Genomic DNA, 12,750 nt, shown 5'->3' on the forward strand with positions numbered 1-12,750 from the left:
CCTAGATCTGTCTCTACCCTGTGGCAAATTTTACACGGAGCTGTTTAGACCCACCACCAAAGAACCAATAATGTAATTCCTGCCTTAGTATTTGTAATATATGAGTTGGTGCGAGTGTGATAATAAGCGATACTTTTTATAAAAAAATATTTTGAGAAATATATATTTTAATTCATCTTGAGAAAAGGGGTATTGGACATGTCAGCGTCACAAGACGCGGAACTCAGATGACATTGGAATGCGTTTCCAACGGTGCCTATTTATACTGCACTTTGGTTGGACAAAATGGCGTCCGTCAGGGTTAACTGTGATCAGCCAGTGAAATATCCTCAAAATTGACACGTAGCAGGCTTGCCAACGGAGCAGGGTCAGCCCTGTAGTTATGTAGCGGTCACAGAAAGATGTTGTTACATGGTGTGAAATAGTTTATGAGAGAAAGGATACATAAAACAGGTAATATCCGGTGTCGAACATTTCATTTCTCCCTGGCTATTGGCTAGCTAGCTAATTAGCACACTGGCTAGTTTGCTTTTAGCTTTAATCCTTTAATCTCTGTAGCTAGTTAGTTGACTATCCAGCCCCCTTAGTGCAATGCTCTGAAGGCATATTTTACGAGGTTGTAGGAAGCAAGCAATGTGGCCATCCAACAGGTGTTTTTGTACAATTTACAAGATTGTGCATTGAAATACAGCTGGTCCAGCTAACATATTTCTAGCTACTGTTAGTCAGGATGGAAGTACTGGAAATTAAACAGACTTGTCGCCTCGTCCTCGCATGTAGTAGCGAGCTTTAATCCTGCTCAACAACTATTTATTTTTCCTGTTACATGCTCTTGGAACCCTTCAACGATGGACAATATAATAACTGATTCTTACTGGTTTTAAATTAATTTCAGAGCCTGGATTCTGTTGCACTTAATCCTTACATGAGGTGTTCACTGTATGTAAATTAAGTTATATGTGTGACCTCTAACTCCGTTTCAGGTTTACTATCCATTTCTTTATGATTGTTGCTGGCACTACTGTGGACCTTGGCAGGGGTATGGCTGTGGGGCAGAAAATAAGCCGCGCGGAGACATTTGTTTTGGCTGGATCGAATGGACATGAGACAAGGCATTCTGGTTTGAATGACATTGTGCGGAACCACACCTCTGACCAGCAAAGGTCAGGAATGGCCAGAGTTTCGTCTGACATGAGGAACAAGTGTGCTGCTTATGTGCTGGCCCTGCGGCCGTGGAGTTTCAGTGCCTCTCTCACACCGGTGGCGCTGGGCAGTGCCCTGGCCTACAAGCTGGAGGGCTCTGTGGACTTGGTCATCCTCATGGTGTGTGCCATAGCTGTGCTGGTGGTGCATGGGGCAGGGAACCTGGTTAACACCTACTATGACTTCTCCAAAGGGATCGATCACAAGAAGAGTGATGATAGGACTCTTGTGGATGAGATCCTGGCACCGCAGGACGTTGTCATGTTTGGAGCGCTGCTCTACTCTCTGGGCTGCTTGTGTGCCACACTGCTCTACTTTCTCTCCACATTGAGGATGGAACATCTGGCCCTTATTTATTTTGGAGGGCTCTCAAGTTCTTTCCTGTACACGGGAGGTGAGCTAACCATTAACCTGTTTTTCTTTTAAGATGTACAGACATTTAATTTATATATTTTTACCAATACTAACCACACATACACACTAATATCCAGATACTTATGATATCTTCCTTGTCCTGTTTTCAGGCATTGGTCTTAAGTATGTGGCTCTGGGGGATGTGGTGATCCTGATCACATTTGGCCCCCTGGCAGTCATGTTTGCCCACGCCGTGCAGGTGGGCTACCTGTCAGTCCTGCCCTTGGTCTACGCTGTCCCCCTGGCCCTCAACACAGAGGCCATTCTACACAGCAACAACACCAGAGACATGGACTCTGACAAACAGGCAGGCATCGTCACTCTGGCCATCCTCATCGGGCCCACGCTGTCCTACATCCTCTTCAACCTCCTGCTGTTTTTCCCTTACGTGCTCTTCTGCATCCTGGCCACCCACTACACCATCAGCATGGCCCTGCCCCTGCTCACGCTGCCCATGGCCTTCCCCCTGGAGAGGCAGTTCCGCAGCCAGTGCTATTCCAAGATCCCCCAAAAGACAGCTAAGCTCAACCTCCTGATGGGACTTTTCTATGTCTTTGGGATCATTCTGGCACCTCAAGGCAGCTTACCGCTACTGTGAATCCAATTGTAGATTACAATTTTTTTTTATAGCTTTAAAAAAAAAAAAGTCTAGTTGATGTATATCTTTGTATTTATGATTAGCTTGAGTTCAAAGGCTTTAATGTGTTGTTTAGTTTATACATCGAGAAACAGACCGTTTAATTATTTTTCTGTAATACTGACAGATATAACCAGATGTGTAATCGTTCCAGTATTTTGCACAAGAGTTCTGTGTATCGGTTGAAGTCTGAGATGGGTTCAGAATCATTTGGTATAAGACCACAGTAAGAGAAGACGTTTGAAGTCCCTATGCCTCATGAGGACAGATGTGGAAGATACAGTTGCATCGGGTCCTTTTGCTACCGGTGATGCAATTGTTCAAAATGTCAATAAACCAAATCTCTACCTTTTAATCTCTACATTTGAAATTAAATGTCTTATTTTAGGACCATAGATTTGATATATTCTTCAGGTTGAGGTTAAAATGATCAACAGAAATGTTATGTTTTCAGAAATGAGACAGTAGCCTTGTAATTCAGGTTGTGGAGTCACGGATTGGAATTGTCCATTTTAATTTTCAGACATAGGAGTTCAACGGTTCATCGATCGAGTCCAGAAATCAGTACAAACTGATGCGATGTGAGTACATGGAAATGCCCCCTAAATGGTCCAGATCTCAGCTTAATTTTAATTGGACTAGTTGGTGACCTTTTTAGGATTTTACCATTAGGCTATATGTTTAGAGTAGTTATGGATTCATTAACAAATTACATCCTATTGTATTTGTTTTTCCTATTCCTCACATTACATTGTTTGAAATTGGGTCATAAGTTTATTTTTAAATCGATTGTTTTTTTTTTTATTTACTGAAGGTTCTGTCAAAATTATTTAAATAATTTGAACTATGTCCTTACATTTTTCAAAGTTTTTGAAATATGCAATGTAAACGGGGCCACTGTGTGTGCCCAATTTTTCCACCACAGAGAACAGCTTTTGGTTGAACGCCAAAAAATTCAGGCACAGAGTTTCTTAATACTGTACAGTCTTTGCTTCAGGTGTGAATAAGACATCAGTTCCCCAATCAGATCCTGGTGCTAATCATCAGGTTTGCAAGCCCACAGTATTAATCCCCTGAAAGGTGGTCCTTTGACTGGGGAGACTTCCCCCTAACTGCAGATCTGCAATGGTTGATATGCAATCATGCAGGCTACTCTTGCAATAAACCGTTGCAGTTTGGGGTAGTTCAATCCATCAATTAATTTAACAAATATTTACTTGGCAATACTTCCTTAATTTTTGACTTGGAAGGCACCGCTGTCTCAACTCCAATGGCTAGTTGCAGGTGGGTCGTTGGAATTTAGGAAATGCTCCATCATTAAATATTTTTTGTGCACCATGAAATAATCCAATAATGCTGCCATCTCAACCTGGTCTCAGAGCATTTCGTATTATTCTGTAAATACATCCGATACACTCCATTTAATTTGTGGATGTCCAGCATCCATTATATGTTAAGAATTTGCAGAACGTATGTTTACGAATTCTAGCTAGCTAGCCACCTCGTTAGCTAGGTGTTAAGGTTAGGGGATGGGTTAGCTAACATGCTAAGTTGTTGCAAAGTAACTAAAAAGTATTAAGTTGTTAAAGTTGCTAATTAGCTTAAATGCTAAAGTTGTCCCTCATGAGATTCAATGTCCTAACAATGCTAGGCATCGTCCAAAGTGGCATGGCAGGATACTTAGCTCCCTCCTATCCTTTCATTGGATTGGTGGATACATGCAATTATGTAATAGTTGTTTGAATATTCATTGAGGGTTGTTGACGTCAACCGCCTTTATTCGATGGAGAAGTGCTATGCTATAAGCCTCATGCCAGGAATGTGCATAGCCATCTCGGATATAAAGTTTTTTTCTTAAAGTTGCGGGGATGTCACGTGTCCTACTTATATCCGTACACTCATAACCTAAGCATTACGAAACGTATATCCAATCAAATAAACCTCACGTAGTAAAATAAGCCATTACATTTTTTGTTGACCAAATTCGACACACAATGACTGACCTCCATTTAAAAACTCCTTCCCCGGTGGCGTTTAAACGCCGCCTGCTGGAGGGAGATTTCCCGCCGAGTTTGGCCTGCCTCTACCTCTTCCTCTCTGTCTTCTCTGATTGATCGAAACAGGTGAGGTGCCCGACGCTTAATTTCTGAGTAGGCTACAGCAGTTTGTGGATACCCACCTATATCAATCAGTAGCTATCTTTCCATTTAGAACGTTTGAATAGAAAATAGGTGCGTTCTCATTTAAATATATTGTCGATATAAACGGCTGGGCGCAATGACGTCACAACAACAACAAAAAACACCTACTACACTAACCACGTTTCCATCCAGGCATTTCATGCGGATGAATGACCTGACGCATAAAAAAAGCCACGACCGGGCTATGATCAGAGGCTGTAGTGATGACTACACATGTTCTCTTGATAAGTGTGAATTGGACCATTTTCCTGTCCTGCTAAGTATTCGAAATGTAACAATTGCTTTTGAGTGTCAGGGAAACTATATGAAGTAAAAACTACATTATTTTCTTTATGTAGTGGACGCCGGCCTCGAAGAGCGAGATCACCCAGTCCCCTGGTTCGGGGGGGCCGTCATGCTTGGCCCTGGTGTTATTTTTGTCAAAGCGTGCATAAAATGCATTGAATTCGTCTGGTAGTGAGGCATAGTTTAGCAGATCATGGCTGGGTCTTCCTTTGTAATCCGTAATAGAACGTAGCCTCTGCCACATGCTGTGAGCGCCAGAGCCTGTGTAATACGATTCCACCTGGTTCCTATTGTCCTTTTGCTTGTTTGGTGGCTCTCCAGAGGTCGTAGCGGGACTTCTTGTACTTGTTTGTGTAGGAGTTGGCTTTGATAGCCCGGTGTGTGGTAGCCCTGTCCTTTATTTTAGCACCAACCTCTGTGTTAAATCCAGGGCTTTTGATTGGGGGAAGCAGTGAACCTTCACCGTGGGGACAATGCCATTGATGCATTTCCTAATGAAGCCTGTGATGGAGAGAGATCCTTGATGAAAACCTGCTCCAGAGTGCTCAGAACCACAGACGGGAAAAGGTTAACCTTCCAACAGGACAACGACCCAAAGCACAGCCAAGACAAGTCTCTGAATGTCCTTGAGTGGCCCAGCCAGAGCTCGGGCTTGAACCTGATCGAACATCTCTGGAGAGACCTGAAAATAGCTGTGCAGCGACATTCCCCATCCAACCTGATGGAGCTTGAGAGAAACTCCCCAAATACAGGTGTGCCAAGTTTGTAGCATCATACCCAAGAAGACTTGAGGCTGTAATCGCTGCCAAAGGTGCTTCAACAAAGTACTGAGTAAAGGGTTTGAATACTTATGTAAATATGATTTCCTTTTTTCTTTTTAAATGTGCAAAAATTAAAAAAAACATTTTTTGCTTTTCATTATGGGGTATTGTGTGTAGATTGAGAAAAAAATACATTACACATTTAACAATTCAAGGGGTCTGAATACTTTCCGAATGCACTGTACATGTTGGGAGGAGACAGTGACTGATTAAGCGCAGAACACCAAATACTTATAAAACAGTTCCATATTTATTGCAAAATATTTTCGGACAGAATACAACTGAACAAACACGTCAACGTTGGAGGAATGGACAGTAAGGCCAACATCAGAACTCCAAGTGCTGGACACACAAATAGTAACATTTCTTGCTTAAATAGTATATGTAGTTCTCATAGCAAACCTCTTGTAGTACATTTCCAAACCTCCTGGCTCTCCTAAATAATTGTGTTTTACCTGTGTACAGAGAATACTCACATGACCCAATGTAGGACACCAGATGACAATCTTTAATGATCATAAAGACTCTCAATTCATTAAAATTATAACGTTTTGGCTCCAATTTTTCTTTCTTCTTCTTTAATATCAGTTGTCATTGAGAAGCTGGGAAAGAGGGAATGGGTGCAGTCTCATGACACCCTATTCCCCATGTAGTGCACTACTTTTTTAGTACCCTACAGTCTGTTTTCCAAACTCCATAGCATACTCACAATATGCTCTTGCTCTTTTGCCCAAATAGTACATAGCTATGATAGTTTGAGACAAAATCAACATTGGGAGCCACAATAGTGCTATTAAATGATTTAAAAACATTGATAATGGCTAGAGCATTATATCTAGATGAACTAGGCTGTGCAGTCCTGTGCACATCCTTTTAAAGATTTGGCACTGGTGTAGTAGTACTTAGAGTAAACCTTACTTTCCCCCGCTTGTGCCCTCTCTCACATCTTTACAACCTTTCCACAAAAAGGCAGAGTAAGACAGGTTACATTTTTTCTAACATTCAAAATGTACATCTTAATTGGCTTACCGAAAGCTGGGATCTACAAACCCCTGTCAATGGAAGTTTACAATAGAAAAATCAAATAGATCATTTTTTTTAAACACATAAGCCCTTTGGAAAACAAACCAAAAAATAAAGGATGATGTACAATCCAAAATGCTTTGCCAAACAGACTGGGGAGGGTTTCTTCTAAGTAGGCTGAATATGATGCGAGACACGTAACTAAAGATGTACAGTTCCACTTTTTTTGTTGCCATATCTAATTTAATATTTACTGTTTGAGAAGAAAATACATTACAAGAGTCCAAAGGCTGCCAAAAGTCCACATTGTGACAAAATAAAGAACAAGCATATACATAATTTTTCTGGCTCAGCTTTTATAGAAGTTTACCCACCTCGATTGACCAATAATCCTTTCCGTTCTGTATTGGAGGAGTCATCTTCCTCTATCCAAAGGACACCAAGGCTTCCAGAAATCAAAGGTAATTCTGTCCGCAAGAGTCCAAAGTTGACCTAAATTCAATGACAAACCTTTCTGCACCACCCAATTGGCTGAGCCCTGTCTGAGGCTGAGTGTGATGATGCTAGCAAGCGGATGGGCAGCTAATGCACTTGCTGGGCAGTACAACGCTACGCTACACGCTGAGGAGACGGACAGAGGCGCTCAGGTTCAGACAACAACAGACACAGGGCTTCGTTCATGCTTTTTATACAAATCTACAAAGAACAATAGGGATCTGGATGATGGTATAAGGAAAATGACTTGCACTGCCACTGCGACAGCAGACAAATAAGTACTTCCTTTCTTTTAAAGCAACACACAAACCTCTCTCTATTTTGGTGTATTTCAACATTCATTTCATACCAAAAGCAAGAAATGTATGTTGGGCTGAAGTGAACTCATCTACACGTCTACTCTGCTATAAAACAGTCCAAGCTGTTGTTTTACCAGATATCTACAAGTCCCTTAGTAAATGCACACCAAATTGTCAGAAGGCTCTAATGTAAAAACGTTTGACAAAAACAAAACATTCCACAACCCTTTTGATACTAGAAGTGTTTCAATGAATCAGGACCCTGAGTAGAGAAGGACATAGGCTTGGGTGAAATTACAGCAGAAATCCTTTTTTTGCAGATCAAACACCAAAAATAATATGACTTTAGCTAAATAGAAACACCTTCAGACATGAATAACTCAGTACTAATTACGGGTACTCTTAAAACCACACATGTAACCAAATCCACAACAAAGTCTTCAGCTTAGAATATGCATGTACTCATGCATATAGTGTGTATTTTCCTCTTACGTATGTACGGCAAGCGGGAGGGGCTATACAGAGGAGCCTTTAGTTATACCATCACCCTCTGGAGACTAAAACTTATTACAAACAGCTTCATATGAAGGAGAGCAAACATAATACACAGGTTTCAAGACAGGGAGATGGACTGTTCTCTGCAGCCTTGTAAACAGGGGAGGTAAGACAGGCAAACTGGGTGCAATCAAACGGGGAATAACAGACATCCTCTTAGAGCAGCACAGGAGTGGACATCCTCCCTGGTTCGTAGGGACATCCTCCTTGTTCACCAATATGAGTGGAGCTTGCGGCACAACCACCTCCTCCTGATGTAACCGGCTGTGGCTGCTGGTTACTGGGGGCCACGGAGAAAGCATTGCAGAGCCTTTCAGGGGTAGTGGATGGATTTTTTCCCATGCAGAAATGGGCAACAAAAAAACCCAAATCTAGTCAGTATGACCATATCCAGCTCTGTGACACTGCTGGAAACCCTGGGGTGTATTCATTACGGAAACCGTTTACTCTTTAAGAACAAAATGGAAGCAAACAAAGCAAATGGAACGAAACACAGAGGGACCTACCTGAATTTGCCCAATAGAAACTCTAATTTGTGTTTTTCTGTTTGGAGTAAACAGTTTCTGTGGCAAAACGTTTTGCAACAGAATCTGCGTAATGATTACACCCCTGGAGCAACTTCATGAAACAGAACACAACAAAGCGCAGCGGCTGAGCCAGGATGGATGAGCAAGTGGCTTATCCCAAAGGACTGAGACGCAGACTGACCGACTAACGGACACCAGCAGAAAACGGGCAACAAGCTGACCACCCCTGGGCCACTTCATGGGGGGTGGGGGGAAGAAAGGAGGCGGAGGACGGGGGCCTGGGTCAGACGAAGAGCTGAATACGCTCGCGGATGGTCTGCCTGCAGATGGGGCATGTCTTGAGGGCGGCGCTGCAGTCGATGCAGGAGGCGTGGCCGCACTGAAAGACCAGCTTGATGTGGTTGTCGATGCAGATGGGGCAGGTGATACGCTCCTCCATCTGGCGGTAGCGTGACTGTAGCTGCTCCAGCAGGTTGTGCTGCTCCGAGTCCGGGCTGCAGTCTACCTCTGTCTGGTCTGGAGAGAGAGGAGGGGGATACATGTCATTCACTTCACCATTTAACATCACACTCCACTAAAAGGTATTGTGATCTGTACTAGTATTATCAGGACATCTATTTATGTTGTAGCTTCTATTTATCAATTACTACCAATGCCCCTCACTGACACACATCAGAAAACAAGAAACGGCTTCTACTCATCTGTGGTATCATTACCTTGTCTTATTTTCTTGGTGATCGTGACCTGGCATTTGATGCATTTCTTCATTCGATGAGCACACTCTGGAGAGATTAGGGAGAGGCACAAGGAGTTACTTCAGATCCCAAACATCAAGATCTTGTGGGAAAGCCAAAGGCCGGTTTCTTAGAAACGGATTAAACCTAGTCCTGGACTAAAACCACTTCCAATGGATACATTTTAGTCCAGGACTAGTCTTAATGCTCCAGCTGCCCCACCAACAATCTTTCTTGCACGGACACACACACACACACACACACACACACACACACACACACACACACACACACACACACACACACACACACACACACACACCATCTACCTTCGCAGGCGACGCTGTGCTGGCAGGGGCAGAAGAGGACGAGCAGCGCCAGCTCGGAGCAGATGAGACACTCGCTGGGCCCCGGCAGGACGGGCATGGCCAGGTTAGTCATGGTATTGGGCGTGGTGTGGACCCGCCGTAGGCTGGTGCTGCTCAGTGACGTGCCGCACGTAATGGCCTGCAGCCGCTGCAACCTGGAGGAACGGATGGATGAAAAGACTGATTGGTACACATAGTGTACGATAGGATTTGTTCTCTTATCTTTGTTTTGGTTAGTTATTTGTTCTCATCTTTTCCACTTATTTTAAAGCCCATTTACAGTGGCAAAGAAAAAGTATGTGAACCCCTTGAAATTACCTGGGTTTGCATAAATTGTTCATCAAATTTGATCTGATCTTCATCTAAATCACAACAATACGCAAACAGTGTGCTTAAACTAATAACACAAATTATTGCATTTTTTTTTGTCTATATTTAATACATAATTTAAACATTCACAGTGTAGGTTGTAAAAAGTATGTGAACCCCTAGGCTAATGACTAGGGTTAAAGAAGTATCTCTAAACCCATTGCTGCATGTCTGAAGTTTGCGAAAGTGCACCTGGATATTCCACAGTGCTACTGGCAAAATATTCTGTGGACAGATGAAACTAAAATTGAGTTGATTGGAAGGAACACAACACTATCTGTGGAGAAAAAAATGGCACAGCACACCAACATCAAAACCTCATCCCAACTGTAAACTATGGTGGAGGGAGCATCATGGTTTTGGGCTGCTTTGCTGCCTCAGGGCTTGGACAGCTTGTTATCATCGACTGAAAAATTAATTCCAAATTATCAAGACATTTTGCAGGAGAAAGTAAGCCTATTTGTCCCCCAATTGAAGCTCAGCAGAAGTTGGGTGATGCAACAGGACAATGACCCAAAATACAGAAGTAAATCAACAACAGAATGGCTTCTACAGAAGAAAATACACCTTCTGAAGTGGCTCAGTCAGAGTCCTGACCTCAAGAGAGCAGTTTACACAAGACATCCCAATAATATTGCTGAACTGAAACAGTTTTTTAAAAAGGAATGGTCCAAAATTCCCCCTGACTGTTATGCAGGTCTGATCTGCAACTACAGAAAACGTTTGGTTGAGGTTATTGCTGCCAAAGGAGGGTCAACCAAATACAAGGGTTCACATACTGTACTCTTCCCACACTGCACTGTGAATGTTTGCACGGTGTGTTCAATAAAGACATGAAAATGTATAATTGTTTGTGTGTTATTAGTTTTAGCAGACCGTGTTTGTCTATTGTTGTGATCTAAATGTTATGACCAATTTATGCAGAAATCCAGGTATTTCCAAAGGGTTCACATACTTTTCCTTGCCACTGTATGTCTGATTGGGGCCTTAATCTCCAGGCTGACCCTTCATAGCAATGAGTGTAAAAGGTGTTGTTATAATAGTAGAACCATTAAGGACCATACAGCCATCCAGCCAGTCAGTAGTTGTACATACCGCTGCTTCTCAGAGAAGCTCTTGATGAGCTGCAGCACGGCTGTGTCAGCTACTAGGTCCAGTGGGCTCTTGCCTTTGTGGTTAGCGTAGTTGATGTTGGCGCCCTCCTGTGCCAGGAAACAGGCAATGGCTGCACCCACGCTCAGCTCCGTGTTACCCATCAGCCCCGAGCTGCTCAGCTACACAGGAGGGAGGGAGGAGGAGAGTTGAGTTCTGGCAAGCCTTTATTCTTGTAAATTAAAGGAATCACATGAGAGTCAAAGCTGCACTCACAGGATATGAGAGAGAGTCAGACAGAAAGTACAGTGTACAACAACCACAACAAGATTACTGAGGATGTCAGATGACACTAAAAACGAGTAATTGCTAATTAGTATCAATTAAGCAATACTCTTCTAGTAATCAGCGGCACGTCAGATGCAAGCTGCCCACCTGTTTACTACCTGTAGCCTACTACCTGTAGCCTCTACCTGGTTAGAGCGTTGAACTACTGTAGTAACCGAAAGGTTGCAAGATCGAATCCCCGAGCAGACAAGGAAAAAATCTGTCGTTCTGCCCCTGGGCAGTTAACCCACTGTTCCTAGGCCGTCATTGAAAATAAGAATTTGTTCTGAACTGACTTGCCTAGTTTACAATTTAAAAAAAATAAAAATGCAAAGGGGATGTCTGGTCCTCGTACAGACTATATTACAGCAAGGGAGTGATGTCACTAAACCCAATGCACCCCAGCTGGAGAAATACGAGCCCAAATCCAATCAAATCTAGAACTCCCCTCCTTTGCTGACAATGTGAATACATGGTACTTAGACTAGCCACCTTATGTACAGTGCGAGTTAACCCCTATCCAAAATGGCTTGGCGGATGGCCAGCATTGTTTGAGCGCTGCAGTGTTTGGGGTTGTGCTGATTCCCTTTTGGCTGTGCCAGTGGCAGCAGCTGCTAGAACACAATGCTGATGGTTTGCATTAACCGACCTAGCTAACAGAAGGAACACATTTTTTAAAACAGACCTGTGTATGACAATTGAGAGGCGAGGAGTGATTGTGCCTATTTGAAGCTAGGGAAGATGATTAGGTAGCCTAATAGTGTAAGGAGAATTCATTTCTCGCTCAGTGATTTAATGTCTCATTCAAAACTAGGTCTCTCCCTTATTTTGGTCTCCCCTTCTCTTCCGGTCATGTCTTTTTTGCATCATTTCTCCTGCACCACTCATGAATCAAGAAAAATCACACCCTTCCTCACAGTCTTACCTGACAGTACAGCGAGGATGATGACAAGCCCGGACCCCCCTCTCCTCTCTCCTGCGTGGTGGTCGTGGTGCTGGCGGGGGTGAGCGTGGCGTTGGCCAGCTGCGGGCGGCTGAGGGCGACGTGCATGGCCGTGTCCCCATCCTCGTCCTCCACATTGACGTCCGCGCCCTCGACCACTAGCAGCTGCACCAGGTCCCCGTGGCCCTGCGTCACCGCCAGTTGCAGCGGCGTCTGGTTGCGGTTGTTGCGGATGTTGACGTCACAGCGGCCCTGTGAGAGGGTGGGTGAGGGGTGAGAGAAAGTTAGTTGGGATCTACGTTTTGAAGCTTAAAAAGGTACAATTGCATTGAATATAACCTTGTTGGCCATCTTTGGGTGTTGGTTATCATTTTTCCTTTTTTGGAAGACTCAAGGTAGCAATGTTACATTGCAAGCATTTGCTTTTTACGTAGTTGTCCTGTGACTGCTTGGTATC

At 43.4% G+C, this 12,750-nt stretch overlaps 2 protein-coding genes across 3 annotated transcripts in view; one reads left to right on the forward strand and one right to left on the reverse strand.

The window, feature by feature from the left end:
- Positions 1–260: 260 nt before the first annotated feature.
- On the forward strand, positions 261–2,615 carry LOC118360941 (ubiA prenyltransferase domain-containing protein 1-like). The gene is made up of 3 exons (XM_035740535.2): positions 261–453; positions 984–1,597; positions 1,728–2,615. The coding sequence occupies exons 2-3, from the start codon at positions 1,003–1,005 to the stop codon at positions 2,213–2,215; spliced, it is 1,083 nt and encodes a 360-aa protein (XP_035596428.1). The 5' UTR covers positions 261–453; positions 984–1,002; the 3' UTR covers positions 2,216–2,615.
- Positions 2,616–5,789: 3,174 nt separating this feature from the next.
- The window catches only part of LOC118360942 (E3 ubiquitin-protein ligase MIB2-like), an 85,224-nt gene continuing 78,263 nt past the window's right edge, over positions 5,790–12,750 (reverse strand). For both annotated transcript variants that reach the window (XM_035740537.2, XM_035740536.1), the window contains exons 15-19: positions 12,276–12,545; positions 11,027–11,205; positions 9,524–9,717; positions 9,177–9,242; positions 5,790–8,976 (exon numbers count right to left, since the gene is read on the reverse strand). In XM_035740537.2, coding sequence (XP_035596430.1) covers positions 8,744–8,976; positions 9,177–9,242; positions 9,524–9,717; positions 11,027–11,205; positions 12,276–12,545 — 942 coding nt within the window. In that variant the 3' untranslated portion in view covers positions 5,790–8,743. The remainder of the gene's footprint in view (positions 8,977–9,176; positions 9,243–9,523; positions 9,718–11,026; positions 11,206–12,275; positions 12,546–12,750) is intronic.

This window comes from Oncorhynchus keta, chromosome 28, assembly GCF_023373465.1.
Source record: "Oncorhynchus keta strain PuntledgeMale-10-30-2019 chromosome 28, Oket_V2, whole genome shotgun sequence".
Taxonomy (NCBI): Eukaryota; Metazoa; Chordata; class Actinopteri; order Salmoniformes; family Salmonidae; genus Oncorhynchus; species Oncorhynchus keta.